The 22,637-nt window shown below is 40.3% G+C and overlaps 1 protein-coding gene across 1 annotated transcript in view; it reads right to left on the bottom strand.

Annotated features, from left to right (window-relative positions):
- Positions 1-22,637, bottom strand: part of LOC111147589 (BTB domain containing 9) — a 413,609-nt gene that overhangs the window by 95,178 nt on the left and 295,794 nt on the right. Inside the window, exon 8 of the mRNA XM_022503708.1 lies at positions 10,718-10,907. Coding sequence (XP_022359416.1) covers positions 10,718-10,907 — 190 coding nt within the window. The remainder of the gene's footprint in view (positions 1-10,717; positions 10,908-22,637) is intronic.

The raw sequence follows: 22,637 nt of genomic DNA, 5'->3' as shown, positions 1-22,637 counted from the left end.
TTCTCTCATCACTGTTTTATAGTTTCCAGAGTACAGGTCTTTCACCTCTTCGGTTAGATTTATTTTATTTCTAGGTATCTTACTATTTTGGGTGCAACTATAAATGGGACTGATTCCTGGGGTGCCAGGGTGGCTCAGTGGGTTAAACCTTCTGCCTTCTGCTCAGGTCATGATCTCAGGGTTCTGGGATCAAGCCCCGCAACGGGCTCTCTGCTCAGCAGGGAGCCTGCTTTCTCCTCTCTCTGCCTGCCTCTCCGCCTACTTGATATCTCTGTCAAATAAATAAATAAAATCTTAAAAAAAAAAAGATTCTCCCTCCCTCTGTCTCTCCACAATCCCCCCACCACCCCCCCTCGCAAATACATCATTAAAAAAATAATCATAAATATGGGGCGCCTGGGTGGCTCAGTGGGTTAAGCCGCTGCCTTCGGCTCAGGTCATGATCTCAGGGTCCTGGGATCGAGCCCCGCATCGAGCTCTCTGCTCAGCAGGGAGCCTGCTTCCTCCTCTCTCTCTACCTGCCTCTCTGCCTGCTTGTGATCTCTCTCTGTCAAATAAATAAATAAAATCTTTAAAAAAAAATAATCATAAATAAAATTTTTAAAAATGGGACTGATTCCTTAATATCTCTTTCTGCTGCTTCATTATTGGTGTATAGAAATGCAACAGATTTCTTTTTTTTTTTTTTTTAAGATTTTATTTTTTTTGACAGAGAGCACAAGTAGGCAGAGAGGCAGGCAGGGGTCAGGGGGAAGCAGGCTCCCTGATGAGCAGAGAGCCTGACGCGGGACTCGATTTCAGGACCCCGAGACCACGACCCGAGTCGAAGGCAGAGGCCCAACCCACTGAGCCACCCAGGCACCCCTAGAAATGCAACAGATTTCTACACATAGATTTTGTTTCCTGAGACTTTACTGAATGGGTTTATCAGTTCTATTAGTTTTTTGGTGGAGTCTTTTGGGTTTTCTATATATAGTATCATGTCATGTGCAAATAATAATACTTTTACCTCTTCCTTAACGATCTGGATGCCTTTTCTTCCTTTTTGTTGTCTGACTGCTGTGGCTAGGACTCTCTAGTACTATGTTGAATAAAAGCAGTGAGAATGGACATCCTTGACTTATTCCTGACCTTAGAGGAAAAGCTCTCAGTTTTTCCCTATTGAGGATGATGTAAGCTGTGGGTTTTTCATAGATGGCTTTTCTTATGTTGAGATGTGTTATGTTGAGATGTGTTCCTTCTAAACCTGCTTTGTTGAGGGATTTTATCATGAATGGATGTTGTACTTTGTCAAATGCTTTTTCTGAATCTAGTGAAATAATCATATGGTTCTTATCCTTTATCTTAATGATGTGATGTATCATGTTGATTGATTTGTGAATATTGAACCACCTCTGCAACCCAGGATAAATCCCACTTGATTGTGGTGAATGATTTTTTAAATGTATCGTTGGGTTCAGTTTGCTAGTATTTTACTGAGGATATTTGCATTTATGTTTATCAGAGATACTGGCCTGCAGTTCTCTCTTTTTTTTTTCTTGTGGTGTCTTTATCCAGTTTTGGTATTAGGATAATGCTGGTCTCGTAGAATGAATTTGGAAGTTCTCCTTCCTTTTCTTTTCTTGGAATAGCTTGTGAAGAATAGGTATTCACCTTCTTTAAATGTTTGGTAAACTTCGCCTCTCAAACCATCTAGTCTTGGATCTTTGTTTGTTGGAAGTTTTTTGATCACTGATTCAATTTCTTTGCTGGTTATCAGTCTGTTCAAATTTCTTATTTCTTCCTGTTTCAGTTTTGTTAGTTTAGACATTTCTAGGAATTTGTCCATTTCTTCTAGGTTGTCCAATTTGTTGGCATATAATTTCTCATAACATTCTTTTCTAACTGTCTTTCTGTGGTGTTATTTTTCCTCTCTCATTTGTGGTTTTATTTATTTGAGTCCTCTCTTTTTTTCCTGACACATCTACCTGTAGCTTTATCAATTTTATCGATATTTTCAAAGAACCAGTTCCTGGTTTCATTGATGAGTTCTGTTGTTTTTATTTTTAGTTTCTATGTCATTTATTTCTGCTCTAATCTTTATTATTTCCTTTCCTCTGCTGGTTTTAAGCTTTGCTTTTTGTCCTTTTCCTAGCTCCTTTAGGTGTAAGGTTAGGTTGTTTATTTGAGATTTTTCTTGCTTCTTGAGGTAGGTCTGTATCGCTATGAACTTCCCTCTTAGAACCGCTTTTGCTGCATCCAAATTGGACGGTCATGTGTTCATTTTCATTTGCTTCCATGTTCTTTTAAATTTCCTGGTTGACCCATTCATTGTTTAGGAGCATATTATTTAACCTCCATGTATTTGTGGTCATTCCAGATATTTTCTTGTGGTTGAGTTCTAATTTCAAAGTGTTTTGGTTGGAAAAGATGCCCGGTATGTTTCGATCATTTTGAATTTGTTGAGACCTGATTTGTGACCTAGTATGTGATCTATTCTAGAGAATGTCCCAAGTGTACCTGAAAAGAATGTGTATTCTGCTGTTTTAGGATGGAATGACCTGATTATATCTGTTAAATTTTTCTGGTCCACTGGGTCATTCAGAGCCATTATTTCCTTGTTGATTTTGTTTAGATGATCTGTCCATTGATATAAATGGGGTGTTAAAGTCCCCTACTATTATATTATCGATTAGTTCCTTCATGCTTGTTACTAACTGTATTATGTATTTCTGTGCTCCTATGTTGGGTACATAAATATCTACAGCTGTTGTATCTTCTTGTTGGGTTGTTCCCTTTATTATTATGTACTGTCCCTCTTCATCTTTTTTTAGAGTCTTTGTTTTAAAATCTATTTTATCTCATATAAGTAATTACTACTCTGGTTTTCTTTTGACATCCATTTGCATGACAGATGTTTCTCCATGACCTTACTTTAATCTGTAGATGTCTTTAGGTCTAAAATGAGTCCCCTGTATGTATGTATGTATGTATGTATAAATAAATAAATAAACAAACAAACAAAATGAGTCTCTAGTAGGCAGCATATAAGTGGGTCTTGTTATTTTAATCCATTCTATCCTACGTCTTTTGATTGTAGCATTTAGCCACATTCAAAGTAATTATTGATAGTTAGGTATTTATTGCCATTTTATTACTTGTTTTGTGATTGTTTCTGAAGATTTTTCTTACAAGAGTCTGATGTAAAAATTCTGGATAATTACTAAACCTATGTTTATTTGTGAAATATTGAGTCAAATAGGGCTGATATCCTGTGTAAAAATGTCTTCTTGATGGGTTAATCTTTGAAAACTAGAAAAATTTTTCTTTTCATGTACCCAGCTATATTTTATGATGACTAGTTGTCAAGTTCTCTAATCACTCAAGAGAGATAAATGGCTGACATGTGAGGTAAATCAAACACACACAAACATAGATTTTTTTGGCATTTAACCTTTCCTGCTTTTCCAAAGAGTATCTGAATTCTGGTGCCCCTCCTGTATTTTTAACATGCAACTTAGTTGCCATAGCAATATTTTCTGGTCTCGAAATACCTCTAGGATGAAACTGACTGAGACATATTTACCAAGCCCCCAAACTCTGCTATCCGTTTCCAGGCTCCAGGATTTCTGGTCCCCTAAGTATTCACCCAGCCCAGGCTCCAGTGTCTACTGGGAACTACAGATACAATTTTTTATTCAACAATTTTTCTGGGAACCAGAGTTCTGAGGTCTGAGGGTGATAAGAGAAGACTTTAGTGTGAGGCAGACAGGCTGAGAGAGAAACAACACTTGGTAAATAAATCATGGATCTGGGAGACAAAGAAGAATTCTTTGGTTCAGGGCTGTGACAGATGATGCTCAACATGACTGATATGAAGCAAATTTTGTAAAATATCTTTCCAATTTTGACTAGAATTATAGGCAATCTTAATCCAAGCCAGAGGAGTCATATATTTAGTGTTTGTTGTATTCTTTAAACTATAAAAAAGGAAATTTCTCGCTCTCTAGGTTGCAAAGAAGGCTCTCGTGATGTAAATGGATGGACTGCTTGCCTGTGCAGCACTCAGACAGAATGAAATGGAAGCGGTGTGAAGTGCATGAGGCAGGCGCCCTTCCCTGTGCTAATGTGAGCGCCGAACTCCACAGCTTAATTTCAGTCATTTGCTGGAGATGCCAAATCGTTAGCAGTTTCCTCACATACACTTAGATCAGACACACTGAGCAAATATGATGTCCAATTTAGTTGATAGATAGAACTCCCTTTAGTTGCACTAACATACTATGCTGTCAGTTCAGTCAATGAGTGTTTATTGAGTGCTCACGGCACACAGTACTATCATGGGCACCTGGAAATCGCCACAGGGACCCACGTCCGTCTCCGTACTACAAAAGCACTGTCTTCAACCAGAAATTATCTGCGGTCCTGTGAGAGACTGAGGGCAGCACAGATACAGAGAATACTCAAACAATTACCAAACATCCTTTACGTCATTAGCTTCGGTTCCTCTCCCCACTCTTATTGACCAAGCCTTCATTTGGAGCTATTAAATGGGAAACAAAATGGAATGGTTTGTGATTCCTCTCCTTCTTCTTTTCTGTGCTTATCCTTTGGGAGGTAAGTGGGTGAGCAATAGCCTGGCAGGGCGGTAAGCAGTGGGAAGAAGGAAAAATAGCAGTCCGAAAGAGGTCCCCATCATTTACAAACTGAGTAGATTATCTGGCGTTGGCTGTAGCCACGCAACAGTGAAAGGGCAGCTGAACCAGGCATGGGCTTGACAGCTCCCTGAGAAAGAAAAATACCCTGGGATGAAAATGGACCACACAGTGGCACACCTGCCTTTTTTTTTTTTTTTTTTTTTTTAAAGATGAACTAGCTATTGCTTCATTTTCCCTATGTTTAAAAACTGCAAGACATAGGGGTGCTTGGGTGGCTCAGTGGGTTAAAGCCTCTGCCTTCGGCTCGGGTCATGATCCCAGAGTTCTGAGATCGAGCCCCGAACCAGGCTCTCTGCTCAGCAGGGAGCCTGCTTCCTTCTCTCTCTGCCTACATGTGATCTCTCTGTGTCAAATAAATGAATATAATCTTAAAAAAAAAAAAGCAAAACTGCAAGACATAAACTGATTTGTGCTTCGGACATTCTGTGCCAGATTAACTTTTCTAAGTGGTAAAACTGGTTTATTCCTACTGCAAAATAAAAAGGCTCAGCCCCGTAGATTAAAGAGATTATGAAGGCCTACCAAGAACATACTTTGGGATGAACCCATCCCATTTTGTCCTAACATATTATGTTCACGTAACACTTTTCAACTGAGGAACTCTGTTTTTGTGTCCATAACTCCTTAATCCTCATAGCACCTGGAGAGACTATGGGTTTATTTAATTGCATCTACGTGCATGGTTTCTCTCCAGACAGCCTACTTACTTGCAATTAAGGTTTGTAGTTAAAGTAGTAGGGGAGTTTTACTTACAGTATTGTGCATATCAATTACAAAACAATCATTTTCAGGCTAATGTAAAAATTGTTAATTCAACTGACTATCCTATAATTAGGGTTTTCGCAAAGTGCTGTCACTGATTAGCTGAAAAGGCCTGGGTGACAGGCCTGCATAATACACAGCATATGTGATTCTCATATCAGCCTGAAAACACTGATGAAGATACCATGATTAGCAAGTAGAAAGATAGTAAGTCTTAAACTAAGGTGACAGAGGGACTATAAACTAAGACATTAGGTAGATTGGTTAGTTATTATGACTTTACCCTGGTCTTTTTATGTGGTCAGGCCTCTGAAGATTTCTTGTTATTTAAATCTTAATGTTTTTAAGTGGCACAAAGGGGCACCTGGGTGGCTCAGTGGGTTAAAGCCTCTGCCTTCAGCTCAGGTCATGATCCCAGGGCCTGGGATCGAGCCCCACATCGGGCTCCCTGCTCAGCAGGGAGCATGCTTCCGCCTCCCACCCACTCCCCGCTCTTTGCCTGCCTCTCTGCCTGCTTGTGATCTCCGTCTGTCAAATAAATAAATATAATCTTTAAAGTGAGCTGAACCTTCCAAATTAAAAAAAAAAAAAAAAAAGTGGCACAAAAGTGATACAATTACAACTTAGTTACCCACTTGTAAGGTATATTCCAGACTCTGTCTCTCTTTTTTTCTCATATACAGTGAGTAACTTTGGCTGTCCCTGTACACCTAGCAACAACAAAGCCACTCTTCTTTATTTCCCAGTCACACGGCCTACTCTAGCTCTTGGGAGAGAGAAAGAAAAGAAAGAACTGGGGAGCAAGTTTCCTATAAGCTGCAAGGACTGGACGCCTCTGCAGTTTCTCTTTCAGGAGCTGGTGGGATAAAGGCAGGTCAGGAGCAACGAAGGCGTTTCTGAAGGTGTGGCGGCCTCCCCTGCCCTGCCCCTCTTCTCCTTAGCCAAGAAAACTGTCCTCTCGTGGTGCTAATGAAACACCAGAATGGATGTGTGGTGGTGGGCGGGATGATTCTGGAAGTTGGTGACTGAATACAGAAACAGCAACAAATCTCAGGGCTGTCTCCAAGTCACCTCCCTCGCCTTGCTTCTTGCTCTCTGCCCCTCACCCAGCTCTAGCCACAGTGGCCTCTCGCTGCTCCTGCCACCTGCCAGACATGCTCGCCCTTGAGGCCTCAGTACTCTGCCTCTGATGCTTATCCCCAAGTCCCCAGATGGTTTGCTCTTCCCTTCCTTCAGGCTCTGCACTGGCCTTCCCTGACCACTGCCTCTAAAACTGCACTGTCTCTATGCCCTAGTCCCCCTCCTGGTTGGTACCACAGCCCTTTGAAGAATCTGACATGTTACAAACAGTGTTGTTTACTGTTTATCTCCCCCTGGCAAGAACGTCAGCTCTGGGACAGCACCAATGTTTGCTTTATTCAGTGCTCTATCCCTAGTGCTTAGAACAGTGCCTGGCACAGTAGAAGGCTCAAGAAATGTTTACTAATTGAATGAAAGCAAATGAGGGGGGAGGAGGGATGGTCAGGGGTAATGTTTCAAGGTCAGCCCCTCCAGGACACCACAGGGGGACGGGTACTGGACACCCGTGGCCTGTGGTTAGGCACAAGCATCGTCTATCAAGGAAGAAGTTTCTGCTTGCCTACCCGGCTACAGGTAAAGGCTCAGGAAAAGAAGAAATTATTTCTTTGAATGAAAACAGACGCACAAAAGATATCTTTACGCACAAAACAATTATATCCTCCCTTAAGAAATTAGACTGCCGTGATCAAGACAATTCCCGCCTGAGTCCTTTGCCTTCGTAGTCACCATCTACAAAAAAATCTGAATTTTTAAAGCCAGTGTACCATGTGATTGGGTTTTCCCAGAGGAAGAGTTTCCAGGATTGCCAGATCTCCTGCTTCTTAGATGGGGAAAGTGTTAGTCATTCAGCTCTGTAGCATTCTCCCTCTGGGTGTCAATTTAAAATCATTGAGCTTTTTCAGATATAGTGACTAGGAAAGCAAGTCAGTCATCACAAGCAATAGAAGCTGAGGGTCAAATGTCACCAACTAATCATCCTGTCATTGGTCAATTACCCATCCCCATGAAGAGGTGCCACTGATCTAGTTTCCTATCAATAAACGTCTGTCTGGGCACATCAGCAGCTGCTAACCATGGCCTGCCAGGGTATCCAGCATTGTCCACAGGCACCAATGGTTAAGAAATCCCTCTCTCTTTCTTCTTAATAATGTCACAGAAGAGGCAAATGCAGATCCTGACAACATAATGTTAGTTTCACAGAGACGTGTCTCTTTCAGTGCTCAGCCAGTTACACAGGACTTCAATTGCATGGATTTTCTCACTGCAAGAACAATAGCTGGGCTTAAGGAAGTCTGGTGGCTGAGATATACAATTCTGCCTTTGGTTGTGCTCATGCTCATTACTGCCACTCCAAGTCCCGGAAAGAAAAAATAGTTTGGGGGAACCATTTTCATTCATAATTAAAGAAAGCCACATGGGCGCCGTTCTCTCTTGCTTTAAGCCTCAGTGACACCTGGAGCTAGATCCATCATCTCTGATTGTTTGGGTAGAGCTAGAGGTCAAGGTGGCCTTGCCACACAAACAGCCTGTTTGTCCCACTTGGAGCTGTCACCCTGGCGGAGACCTCATGTGTTCCTGCTGAATCTAAAATTCTAGATCTCCTACTATACCTGCTATAATTTCCCCTCTATCCTTGACAGACTACCTCATCTACACATTTGATCTGTCAAGGGATGCTTATTCTGAGTTGCCACAGGCTTTATATGTCAGGGGGGCTGGGAAGAGACAGCACGTAAATGATTATAATCCAAATATGACAAATGCTCCAGTAGAACGTACATACAGAATGTATGGGGATCGCTGAAGAGGGAGGTCTGAATCAGCCCAGGAAATGATGGGAGGTTAGGGAAGCATTCCTGGAAGAACGAAGTCTTGAAGGGGGAGGAAGAGCAGGTAAAAGAGAGGTGATGGGGAGTTTGTGAGAGACACCAGCCACGAGAACAGTATGTTCCGAGAGTTGAAGGCACAAAGGTGAGAGAGGGATGGCATGTGCAAAACTGCGAGTAATTGGACAGGATGAGACTGGCACGTATGGGGGGTGGATGGAGAAGCAGGAGACAAGGCTGTGTCAACAGAAGCACATCAGATTGTTCTTAAATGCCTTTGTCTGAAGTTCCTCCTGAAGGGGCATAACCACGTCAGATCTGGGGCGGGGAGATGGTTGCAAGTGGGGAAGGAAGGGCCAGATGGAAGTCCGGCAGACCAGGGGGAGAAGAAAAACCACAAAGGTACAACTGTGGTAACGGTACTGGAGATGGGAAGAGTGGAAGACTTTGTGAGATATTCAGGAGCCAGTACTGACAACTGGCTGAGGAGGGGAGGTGAGAGAGAGGAGTAAATTCAGGAAGACTGCCATGTTTTTGGCTCAGTCTACAGACAGATGGGTGGTGCCACTGAATGAGAGGGGGGAAATCTTAATGTTACTTGAGCAGACGAAGGGGGGATAATGGGATTTCATGTCCAACACATTGGTGTGAGATGCACATGTAACATTGCTGGGAGTGGGGCTGGAGTACAAGGTAAGCAGACAGAATACAGGCAACATTGGAAGAGAGTGGGAAGAGCTACTAAGCTGCTGGTTTGTTTCTGTCTTCATTGATGAGAAGACTGGTCTTCAAATTAGAAATGGCAGAACAAACATAATAAAGAGAGAACTGAAGCCCCAAATAGATGAAGTGAAAGAAAGAGAGTATCCAGTCAATTTAAATGATTCCAAGACTCCTGGCTCTGGTGAGTTACACCCCATGGCCGCTGAAAGAAATTGCAGATGTAATCTCAGAGACACGACTGGTAATCTTAAAGAAACTGTAAAGACTGTAAGGAGTGCCAGTGACAGGAGAAGGACAATGGTTCCCCAGATTTTTACAGTGAAGAGGGATAGACTATAATGGGAAATATTAGGTAAGTTTCCTACCATCAATGCCAAAAATTCTAGAACAGCTTACTAAATAGATAGCCTACGACTGCCTTAGTTAACGCATGCAGCTGAGATAAAAGGAAGGATGGAGTCTTGTTTGCCATCTGATGGAGGTTTATTTGCACTGGTAGCTTGTCCAGACTGACTGTGGCTTCTCCTTCCCCTTTCTTAAGCACCAAGAGGGTTTGTCTGGTCCACAGCATGAGGCCAAGGCTTCTCTATGTGTGTGGTAGGTTGCCTACGTTACTCAACCTGTATGTGGCCCTTTATGAAAAGGAATTGACAATTTAAATGAAGAAATCCACAGTGAATTCTCCCACAAATCCAACATCATTCATCAGGGTGGTCCCGGGGACCAGCAGGTCGCAAAAACCTCTGTGGTCATTAGCCTAAACATCAATACATGTTTGCCAGTTAAAATCCTACTACCTTACTTTTTGTGCTTTTTCTCTCTTTATACACAAAGACTTGAACATAAGAACAGGAAATAACAGAGCAAATGTGGTAAAACCTGATGGTGGGGGGTAGGCAGTCACACCCCACCGAGACCTCCATCCCTGGCAGGCTCAGATATCATGTAAAACCCCTTACCTACTGTTAAACATAAATGTATAGACATTAGTCTTTCAGAGACCTCCTTGGAACGTTCAGAAAAAAAGCAAGAAAAGGGCAGCCTATTCAATACATTCCACATGGCTCTCTTGAACTAAAAGTATCTCCTCTGGGGGGTGTCACCAGTATCACATTTTAAAATTATATGATCCTATAAATCAAGCAAAGTTGGGTTAAAGTTCCTTTCTGAAAACAAAATAAAACAAAATGAAAACAACCATCCCAACCCAGATTTTCATTAAGAAGATTCTTTTTTTTTTTTTTTTTTTTTTTAGTACCAGGCCTCATAGTCACATGTTTGGTTCAGATGTAAATTTATTGGTGTTGAAAATTAGTTTTGAATCTATATAACCTCTCCTGACATTATCCTCTAAGTCCTTAACCAACACAAACTGAGACTTAAGAAGGAGGTGGGCCATACCCAGGAGAGGCCTCTAATCTACTCTCACCGCAAGCCTAATTTTGGTGTATTCCCCAACTGGAGCTCCAAACAAGCCCCCTGTTTCTCCATGTTACCCCGCTTCAATATTTAGAGCAAACAACAGGAATGTATCTTCACTGAAGTTATTAGGATCATCATTGTTCCGAAAAAGAATCTGCACACGTGTCTTCCTTTTTAAAAGTAATGAACGAAAAGGACCTTTCTTACCGTATTGACCCGATCATGTACGGCTGTGCCAGCTGAACCACAATCGCACCACTTCCTAGCTGGTGACACGTATAGCCGGAATCCCAGTCGTAATTCTTGGTGTCGCCATTCAGCAAGGCATTTCGGCTCCGACTGACTCCTTCAATCACACTGGCGCAATCCGCAATTGTTGCAACGTTCTCCATGGGAACTGTGAGCCCAACAGAAGATTCAGCGTCAGGATAAGAGAAGCTAAACATATCCTGGTAGGCTGCTGTGAACAAAATGAATTACTATCTCACATCAATGATAAAGGGGAAATTAGAACTCCTTGGTTATCGCAAGACATGAGCACATTTTCCATGCCAAATTGCCTCAAAGAAAAAAAGTTGAATCTAAGATTGGAACAAAGAAAACCACATGTAGTAATTAACCCTGAAGCATTTTACTATGAGGAACCATGATACCCCATAAAACACAGAATGGATAAATATATTTCAAAATATGACTACAATGGGAAACTACACATTAATTGACCTTAGTGAACTATGGTTATGTACAGATAGATAAGTTGAAAACCATAATGTTCTTTTCCTAAAAAAAAAAAAGAAAAAGAAAAAGAAAGAAAGCCTTGACTTCTAACACACCCAAAACCAAAAGAACAAGAAAAACATATAATGTTGAGTGAAAAAAGCAAGGCACAGAAAAACACAGATTATGAATGCATTTATACAAAGTTTTTAAAAAGACAAAACTAGAAACATGCTTCATTTAGGGATACATACATAAATATAAAACTAAAAAGGAAATATAGGGAATTATTATATTAAATACTGGATAATGTGTCTGGGAAGAGGCGAATGAAATCTTGCAGGGACTCCCACCAATAGGTCCAAATATTAATTGATTTCATTTCCAAGATGAAATCTTAGCGGAGCTTCAGAAGTACTGGCTTTGTTCTATATCTAAGCCAGGTGGTGGGTATATAGACACTTGTTTTATTACTAGTCTCTAAACTGTATATACTTGTTACATTCAGTAAATATCAATTTGTTTAGAGAAATATGATATACACATAGATTCAGTGTTTTAGAATTCATAAAGCAGGAAGATGATCTAGGAAATGGTACCAATACCTTTTCAGAATACACTGTTGCCCTCAGCCATGACTTGTTTACCTTTTCTGTTTGTTTGTTTACTATTCTGGGCATTTCAACACCTAATGTTCTTCTCTTTGTTCATGAACTGCTATATTCTGAAACACCAGCTCTGTTTTGATTTTGAGTCTCTCTGTCTCCTTCAAATCCGCATCAACCTGTTCATTTATAAAAGCCAAGGGCTTCCACAAAATGATAGCTATCTAAAAATGATATAGACTCTCTAACCATGGAGAAGAGAGCAATAAAAGGTAAGGGCCTTTTAGGTCCCCTGGGACCTTTTCTGTGCATTTTCTAGTGTTGGGGTTTTAATTTAATTTATTATTCAACCCAAATCTACACTTAGGCCTAGCTACTTGCCTTCAAGATTTGCAACTTACTTTAAATAATTTTAAAATAGGTTGGAAAAAAAAAGACAATTTCTCATTAGATATATACTGTAGTTTTCAGGGTAATATTATATACTCTCTGAAGAGAGAGAGGGTGAGCAGTACTACCGTCATGCCAAAACATTTCCACCTTGATAATGACGTGGAGTATGTAATCTTACATGTATCTTCTAAACCACGATGTATTTACTTTCCAAAGCTGGGCATGCCTGACTTGAGCCCTCATCTTCTACAGCTTCACTGCTTTGCTCTCTGTGGATGAGGAAGTCATCCATAGATAAAAAAGGGAGAAGGGGAAGGAGGAAGGAAGAGAAGATGCATTTCTGGTAATGAATCCCTTGACTGTCAAGCTTAACTCCAAACAACAAGCAAACACATTGGTGAAATAGCCTCAAAGGACAGTTTCCTGGCAGAGAAGGAAGGGGCTCAAAAAGAAGTTCCCCGGGACTCGGAAAGACAAGGAAGGACTATATTTGGAGGCTAAGTCATGATACTTCTATCTCATGGAAAAGGGGAAGTATTGGGTGATTTGGAAGGTGGAACTTAAGGAAGTGGTGCAAGGTGTACGGTAAATTGAACTGAGACATAAAATAATACTGTAGACAGGAGCTTAGGCTGCAGGAACAGCCCCCATTCTCCCTTTCCTTTTCCCTTTGCACATTTATTTATATACTTATTTTTTTGTGTACCCTATGTGTTCAGTGACGATTAGAAAAGTGGTTTTGCTCATTGTATCAGACAAGGGCCCAAGTGACAGAGGCTTTGTATCCATATGAATTTCCTCAGTTATAGCAGCAATGAGAAGAAAGAAAGCCGGGTCCTGATTCTTAAGACTCAGCCCCCAAAGTAACACACATCACCTCTCTCACATTCCGGGACTCAAGGCAAGTTCCAGGGCCTTGCCTAACTTCAAAAGGGGTGGGAGAGTGGGACCCTGCTGCATGCCCAGAAGAAAGGGGAATGTTTGGTGAATAATATTAACATTTACCACAAACATTAAACCACGATGAAGGAACATTCAATAGAAAGATAAATCTAGTCCATTCATGTGAGGTCTATAAAATATTTCAACACATAAACATGTCAAAATTTATTTATCTAATCTCCTGCTAAGGGATGTTTTGATTGTTATCACTGTTTTCTTTGCGATTACAAACAAAGGAGTCTTGTGTACATGGTAAGGGTTTCTTAAAGGAATACATAAGATATTATACATGTATATATGCATGAATTACACTCACAGCTATCAGTTACCTTCAATTCTCCTGGCTATTGCCAAATTACTCGCCAAAGTGGTTGTAAAAATGTACATCCTCAACTCATTGCTTCACGTCCTTACCAACTCTTGGTAATGCCAGACAGATGAGTGTATTATCTCAATGTGGTTTCAGTTTTTCATTTTTCTGTTTGAAGATGTTGTAAAGCTCCCCCCAACCCAAGAATCATTCTCCATCTTTCTTCTGTAAACTACCTATCTTTATCTTTTGTCTATTTTTTTTTTACCGTTTTTCTAATTGATTTGTAGGATGCCAATCTTTTACTGGTTAATGTTTTGAGGTGAAACATTCATCTTTTAAGATTGGTGCCTTTCCCTTTTCTTGTTTATAAATTCTTTCCTACCCTCAATCCATAAAGATATTGTCCTGTATTTTATTCTAAAAGTTCTTAAACTTTGCCTTTCACATGTGGTTCTTTAATCTATTCAGGATTTATTTTTGGTATACTGTGCGTGACAGAGAAAATCTACTTTCATCTTTTATTCTTAAGGGCAGCCAATTTTGCCACCACCATTTAATGAACTCTTGCCCTCACTAACTTATGTTATTTCAGCCACACATGGTTTTCATAGATATTCGTGTCTCTTTTTAAGAATTATGTTATGTTTCATTGATTTGCCAAGCCTTGTGCCTTCACCGTGCTGCTTTACTATAATTTTATAGTAATCTTAAAATCTGATAAAGTGAATACCTTTGTTCCCTCGCTTTCCCCTTCTTCTTTTCCTTTTTTCTTCCAAATTGTTTCTGATACTCTTGGCCCTTCCAGGAAAAATTTTCATTTTATCTACCCTTTCAAATATACTGGCATAAAAATTTTCATAGTGTGTCCTCTTTTTCATCCCAAATATCTGTAATTGTACTTTTTCTTTCTTTTTTCATCAGTCCTAAATAGCTTGTCTCATTTATTAGTGTTTTCAAAGGACCAACTTTTGGCTTTGTTGATTTCTTTATTTCCTACTTCACTAAATTCTGCTCTTGTTTTTATTTCTTAATTAATAATTTTTTGGGCGGAGAGGGGAGAGAGCATGTGCATGCATGAGTTGGGGGGGAGGGGCACAGGGAAAAGGAGAATAAACTCTGAAGCAGGTTTTACTGCCCAGCACGGAGCCAAACATTAGGCTGGATCCCAAGACCCTGGGATCAAGACCTGAGCCCAAAATCAAGAGTCTTCCATTTAACCATTTAACTGACTGAGCCACTCAGGCATCCCTCCTCTTCTTTTTATTATTTCTTCCTTTAATTCCTTTTAAATTACTCTGTTTTGTTTTCTATTTTTTTTTTTTAATTAAAGATTTTATTTATTTATTTGACAGACAGAGATACAAGCAGGCAGAGAGAGGGGGGAGCAGACTCCCCATTAAGCAGAGAGACTGATGCGGGACTCCATCCTAGGACCCTAAGATCATGACCTGAGCCGAAGGCGGAGGCTTAACCCACTAAGCCACCCAGGCGCCCCTGTTTTCTAACTATTTGAAGTGAAACTCATTAACTCATTAATATTTCTTCTTTTTATACAGTCAAAACTTCTTTATTCACACTCACCCAATTTATTTTGGTTATAAAAAATACATTTGGTTATATAAAAACTATTACTGTTTTTTATATCCTCCTTTCTTCTTGGTTCAACTTCCTTCTTTCTAAGATACATTCATTAGTATTCAACAAAGTCTCTGTTTGAAAGTTCATTTTGCCACCACTCTTGAAAAATAGGTTAACTGATATGGAACTCCTGGTTAAAAGCTGTTTTTCCTCAGCACTTTGATATTATTCCATAGTCTCCTGGTTCTACTGTTAAGTCTGCTAAAGTCTCCTATCCCTCTAACTTGTAATTGTCTTTTGCCTACAGTTAATTTTAAGGTTTTTTTCTTTTGTTTTTCGTGGGTTTTGTTGTTGTTGTTTTGGTTTTGGTGTTTCTCAATTTTACTCAGTTGTACCTAGAGGCAGACTGAATTTATCCTTCTCAGGACCGAATATGAGCATTTGTGGCTCTTATCAAGTCTGAAAAAATTTGGTCATTATTTCTCTGAATACTGATTCTCCTTCCTTTTCTTTCCTTTTTTTTTTTTTTTTCCTTCTAGAATTCCTACCAGACCTCTGTTGAACTTTCCATTCTGTCTTCCACATTTCTTAACCTTCCTTTCACTTTTCTCTCTGTACCTCTTTTTGAAGTATTCTAAGCAATTTCTTTTTTTTTTAGATCATTTATTTACAAACAGAGATAGAAAACATATTTATAACACATTAAATGAATACAAAAATGATTTTCTTGAGGTTCACATTTAATAGCCAAAAGTCTAAAACTATAAATCTTGTCTTACATGGTCAAACCAGTACCTGGCTCTAATAACACTTTGATTTGTATCATTATCTTCTATGATTTCATTTTCCACATTATGGTATTTTTGTTAGATGTGACTTTGAGTAGACTTTCTCTCAGACTCTATATTTTACTTTACTTTTTCAATGATAATTAAATTTACCTGGGCAATTTCTTAATTCAAATTATTATTTATGTTCAGTCCTCTTTAAGCGTGTCTAATCTGTTCAAACTGTCCACTGAGTCACTGAAATTTCACCATTAAACAAAAACTACACAGTATTGAAAGACAAATGAACTAGAGCTATGTGTGTCAACCAGGGTCAGTCCCACAAAGAAAACTGGTTAAGAAGAGAGGAAGTAAGGAGAAAACATGGAGTATGATTCCACTTCTGTCATTTAGTGATACATGCTTGTGTGGTGAGATCAGAAAGGAAACCCGGTGAATGGTGAACACTGAAAATCAGGGTGGGGGGGGTGTGTCATTGGGGGAGGGGCGCACCCAGAGCTGTAGGTTTGGTAGTATTTTCTTCAGCAAAGCGGTCAGCATGCCAGTGCTCCTACTGCCTAAACTTCACATATATGTCCTTTATCACGTACGGAATTTTGTGGGTTTTTTTTTTTCAAGTTTCACACATTTTAACACTGTTTTTATGAAAAATAGAATGATGGAAAGCCTCCAAAAGGGTAAAACCTTTTATGATTATTTTGAACACTGATATCTTCTGTAGCATCTGCTAGGTTTTTATCAGTTGTCTTTGAGGAGTTTTCCTGATTTTGTCAATCTCCACCTATGCAACCTTACTGCCTCACAATTTTATCCCTAGATATCTGTTTTTGACTAGTGGTCGATTAGTGTAGTAGCATTGGAGATGATCACAAAATCATTACTAGTATGGTTTCAAGTTCTCTGGAAAACAAGGCTGGGATAAGTGCTAAGAATTCCTTTTCTAGAGACACATTTATAAATGAGTTTATTCAAGAAGATTCAGTCTCTAAAATTTTCTCTAAGTAAAACTGTCCTAGAAATATTACCCTCTGCTTTTCTGGACACTTGAGGTGGTCTAACACATATGCTACATTAAAGAATCGTGCCTTCTTAACAAAGAATCCTGTATCTATGAGCTGGAGGATAAAATATCACTTTGATCTTGACATAATTATTCATTAGTGTTTATTAGTCAAAGTCTGGATCTACAAAGTGTGCCCAGCACAGACACACACAGACACATCTTAACATACACAGAGGGATGATTGTATCAGTAAAATCGACCCCAAGTCCCAAATTTCCTTTTGAGAAATAGTTTTGCTAAAACTCTACTGGCAACTTGATAAGCAACTGTATCTACCTAATAAGGTACAAAATCAGAAGATTACCACTTTCCTTAGTTCTCATTCCAATTTTCTGATAATGAGTCAAATTAATAGTATAATGACCAAATCACACCAACTACTGCAAAAAAGAACAGAGACCTAGGCACAAACCCACTGGATAATGACCTCTTATAAACAACCAGGATGACCCCAACATTCCAGCACTGTGCCAATTCTTAATATCCAGACCAGTACGTCCATCTGATCTAACATGATCACTGGAGATTTAGAATGTGAGTTTCATAAGGGCAGGAGCGTTCCTTTTTTTCACTGCTCTAGTCCCAACTGCCAAGAGACAGTGCTTAGCATATAGTAGGTGTTAGCTAAATATCTGCTGGATGAATGAATCAGAGTGAGAAAAAAGGATGCTTATGTAGGCTGTGGCACTTTAGCCTTAACATAGTTCCTTCCCAGAAGCTAGAAAACCTAAAAATTACTGAATAAGGCAGGAAAAAGAAAATGCTTTCTCAGTGAAAGTTTTCTTAGAAAAGTAAAGTATGATCAATGTCTGGGTCTTGACCTAAACCTTAAAAAGGAAACAAATATGCCCAGTGCAGAAGAGCGGCTGTGTGAGCATCACATGTACCCTGGGCCCTCTCAGCTTCTCCTTCCCTAAAAGTGTATCCCATAATCACAAAGCTTGGTCACTCATGGTAGACAAAACATTTTCTGATGGAGAAACTGTTTTGGGGAGGGGAGGAATATCTGTAACAGTGTGGCTTTTAAAGAACAGAAAAGCTCTTTTTATGCCTGCGGGGAGCGCTCTCTGCCTTAGTTACACTACAGGAGTCCTTCCAGAAGAGGTTTGTCCTAAAAGTCACTGCTGGGCTTACTAACACATATAGACCATTTTTCCCATCTCAGCAGGAAAGAATTCTCTTATTAACTCCTCTTCCTAGAAACGCAAACCTCAGCCTGCCTAGCTGAATCGTCTAATAATTACACAATGGTTTGAATAAGTTTTGTGGTTTCTTTTACTGGAAAAATTTAGGGAGTGATTGTGACTGCGAAGCACAGAAGGTGCCATTACTGTTTTTCTTCTCTGTAGGGGCAAAGCCACTCCCCAACTGAATGTTCATTACAGTCTTTCAAATGTGTCTGATAAATTTATTAAAAACGCCATCTGGAAGGGACTTGGCTTTGTGCTGTATTTCCAGTCTTCCAGCTTCCTCTCTTGTCCCCATGGAATTTCTGCCCCAATTTGTGTCACTTTGTTTACAAAACCATACTGCCCAAATCCAGCATCTTGTGTCTGTCTCTTTCTGGTTTCCCTTCGCTGTCCTTTGGCTACATACCTATTACAATAGCCTGTGCTATAAGCAAAAGGCAAAGGGGAACAGCCTGGGCAGAAATTACTTTTCCCCCTCCGTGCACACAGCAATTCTGCTCAGACAAATTTAATTTGCTGCCTCTGAATGCAAAAGTTGCATGTTGACAAAGTGTCTACATTCTGCAAGTGTATGTGTGTTGGGATGATTCAGACTGTGGGGAACTGCAGAAAAAGTGATCTGAAAACAATTTTACTGTCCTCTGTTCGTACGTTGCACCAGGGTTGGCCAACAGCCTGCCAGTAAATTTAATTCGGGAGTAATAAATTTTTTAAAAGGCAGTATTACTTCACTAGGACATGACCTGAGGGCCACCTGTAGCAGCTCTATTTAAAGATAAGACTGACATGTTATTCAACTGTCTCCAGAGATCACATTTGAGAGGTGGGGGTGGGGGGAGAACCTACTTGAAGCAGATTTTAAAAAATGAAATAACACTTAGCACTTTCAGAGGACCATCATCTTCATAAACTGTACCGGTGTTAGGCTTCATTCACTGCTTCCCTGGCTGTTCCTTTTCTTAGAGTACACTGTTTCATGCAGCAGACCAGTACTCAATGGCCTTGGTGTAGATTCTTCTCTATGCCAAGATGTTCACAAAGAACTTCTTTCAAAAAGCCTCCTAAGGCTGTTAAAGGCTATTAGCTTAAGATCACACCTCAATATTCCCTTACATAATTATATCTTTTTTTTTTTTTTTTTTTTTTTAAGAGAGAGTGCAGGGAGCAAGCAGGGGCCAGGGAGGGGGGAAGGAAGAGGAAGAGAGAGACTCCTAAGCAGGCTCCATGCCCAGAGTGAAGCCTGATCTCAGGATGCTGAGATCATGACCTGAGCCACCCAGGCACCCCGAAGCTATACTTTTTTTTTTTTTTTTTTTTTTAAGGGGACTCACCTCAGGTGCCTATCCCTAGGCCTATATAGGAACTTACTGCTGACCATGCAAACTACCAACAGAACCACAATCCAACCTTCGGTCAAATTATTCAGGAAGAAAATACTCACAGCTGTTATGTCTTAACAGCTGTAAAAGAACAATAGCTAATTAGAGCACAAGCCCATCATTCTCGGAAGCTATCAGAAAGCTACCAAAATGTATTCTACAACACTGGAGCTAAGATACATTAATTCCTAGTTTTATCTATCGGGTTAAAAAAAAATCACTTTTCAATCATATTTACATCACATTGCTGAAGAAAAACCATTGATTATGTAGGATGTGCAACTTTTAAACTCCTTCTCCAAATTTCCCCCAGTTCCCACCTCCATGAGGGCTGCTTCCTAATATAATTCCGAGGGATTCAGATGCGAGTACCTCTCTGCACCCACAGGGGGAGCCCGTGGGAAGAAAGCAGACCTTGTCATTTGAATGCTGTTGTCCTCCTCCACCCTCTCTGCCCAGACTCCCCTCATCCCAACTCCTCTGTGCCTCTTTTCCTTTTCTCTTTGCTTTTCACTCTTATCTGTTTTAGGAAGTATGGATCTCCACGCTCTCGTCATTCCTGTTCTAGCTCCACTTCTGAGACTATCAAGGCTGCCCAAATCATGTCATCTCCTGAGACTGTATAGGCTTTGACAGTCCGGCTGGGCTCCATTTAGCCAGTGAAAGGAGGTACACACTTTTCCAAACTTCAAATGTGCCACCCACCTGGCCCCTTCCCCAAACACATGCAAACATTATAAGGCCGGTTCCAAACACTTTAGAGGGAACAGCAGCTTTCCGGAAGATGAAGGTGAGAAATCAGAGGTGGTTATCCCTGGGGCCAAGGTGAGGTGGGTGGGGCCAGTGGATCTCAAAGGCACAAGTTCACTAGCATCAGTGCATTCTCTCCTCACACTGGAGCCTTTTAAGGATAGCATGGTCCAGAACTAACTGTTCAAGAGGTTTACTCTCTTATGTGTGGCTCGAATGCTGGAGGTTTTTAGCTGTGAAAATCTTCAATTCCAAAAGACCTAAAAGAATCAAGCATCAGATGTTTAACAGCAGTAACCACTGCAGTGTATCAAAGAGGGATTCACTCTGTAGGTGAGGCCTTGAAATTTAGGACAAAGGCATTTCCAGGTATAAGAAAAAAGATATCCCAAAACATCCAACTATGTGTTTGAACTAATAGGCAACAGGCAATATCTCTTTGGGGTGATTTTTTTTTCTTTTCTCTGGACATAATCTATCACAGAAAGAGACTACATCTGCCCCCTACATCAGGACAAGTTATTCAAGCTGATATGGGGGATGGGGGGGGGATGGGGGATGGGGGTTTGAGGGTGGATGGGTTGGTGGTGGGATTCCTAACATAAAAAGAGTCACTGAAACAAGTTTTGTGATTTTTGGAAACTCTCAAAAATTTTACAAAGTTATAAAAGGCATTTTTTTGTTCTATGGGTAGTGTAAGTTTTACATGGATTTTTCCTCATATCCTAAAAGATGCTGAAATCAACAGAATTATTTTTGTTCCATGCTACTGATTGAAAGTTCTTATCAAGTCATGAGGAGTCTGTGACTGGAGAGCAGAGATGTTACCGCAGACTGGGGGAGTGTTCCTCATTCACGCTGGGCACAGAACAAAGGATATGCAAACAGTTGTTTTAAAGCCCCACAAAAGAAGGAGCGGTTTTGCTCAATGCTTTTTTATAAGAAAGTTTTTTTTTAAACTATTCCTTTAATAAAGCAGTAGCTTTCCTTTTTATTATAAGCTGAAGAATGCATCTGGTTCAAACTTTAACAGTATACAGTCGGAATGATTCTGGGATCACGGATAACTCTTGAGTCTTAAGATCTTGAATGATATTTCTTTAAAATGCATTAATAACTATACAGTTTGAGTTTTTACTAAAAGTAGTGTTGGTAGTGAGGTGTCCCAAACCATATGTGGAGCCCTGTACATTGTACAGAAAATGTCCTGATCGGATCTGTGACAAGTATGCAATTCTGCTTTGGCAGAATTTTCCTGCCACACCTTTTGGAGGCAGAGAGAAAAAGATTGGAGAGAAGGCCAAATTCTCACTTGTTTTCGCTCCCACAAACCATCCTGGAATGAGTTGTGTGAGAAGAATCTGCGAGAATCTCAAGGGAGCAAGACTGGAATTTAGAAGAAACAGATGGGTAAAGGTGAGTCTCACCTTCTGAATACTGGGCTCTCAGAACCGAGCCTCTGTAATCAAACTACACAGGATGCCTGAGGGGGAATCTTGCCTCCTGGGCACTCTCCCAGTTTTAGCCTGAGGGACCAGCCCAGGGTTGTGAGGAGGCTGAGCGGTCCCCATGGGGGGGGGTGAAGGTGATGTCTTCTGAGGGCTGAACTTGGGGTCTCTGAGAGAATCTGGCTCCCCGGCTTCAAAGACTGACAATTAGAGTCTTCCAGGTGACCTGGGACAACTCTATTCATACCTCTAAGTAAAGTAGTTATCACACAAAAAAACCTCAGCAAAACATACAATGTACACCACCTTCTGGAGGTCAAAGTTAATCTAGACTGAGGAAACAGAATCATGTTATATTTTCCAGTAGACTTATAGTGTGTGATGAAAAAAATTCTTGCCTAAAATACAATAAAAGTAATTTAAGAAGAGTCTTTTGCTAGGATTTTCGATTATTCTTTTAATGATTTATACTTAGTGCTTTGGGAAATGAAAAATGGGGGCAAGTATTTTTAATAAACTTTATTAGGCATATTGTCAAACCTGCCTATTAAGCAGCATCTGACGTCTGAGTTCTAGCTCTCTTCAAACCATATCTCTACACACTTGAGTTCTGAGTGGGGTAATGGCTGCCCACCTCTGCCCACCTTCTGCTCTGGCATCCACGGGCCAGGCCGTGCACTGCAACACAGGTACCCAAAGAACTACCCCTCAGTTCTGTAAAAATGGCTTCTGAGGCGATCTCGCAGAGGGTTTGTAACTGCCCTGGGATGTGGTTGCTTTACTTAGAACGAGAATAATCCCTTCTTCTCTCTACCTTATGGGTATTGACCAAATAAATTAGATGCTTACAAAAGCACCTTGAGATTTTTGGAGACACACAAGGCCCAGGATTGGTACTTCCTTAACCATGAAAGAGCCAGGTTTCTGCCCATGCGGAAGGGGTCAATGGGACCAGTGTTTT

This window comes from Enhydra lutris, unplaced genomic scaffold (assembly GCF_002288905.1).
Source record: "Enhydra lutris kenyoni isolate GAN:26980312 unplaced genomic scaffold, ASM228890v2 scaffoldscaffold17, whole genome shotgun sequence".
Taxonomy (NCBI): Eukaryota; Metazoa; Chordata; class Mammalia; order Carnivora; family Mustelidae; genus Enhydra; species Enhydra lutris.
The sequence above is the reverse complement of the archived record's forward strand: the minus strand, read 5'-3'. Positions and strand labels throughout refer to the sequence as shown.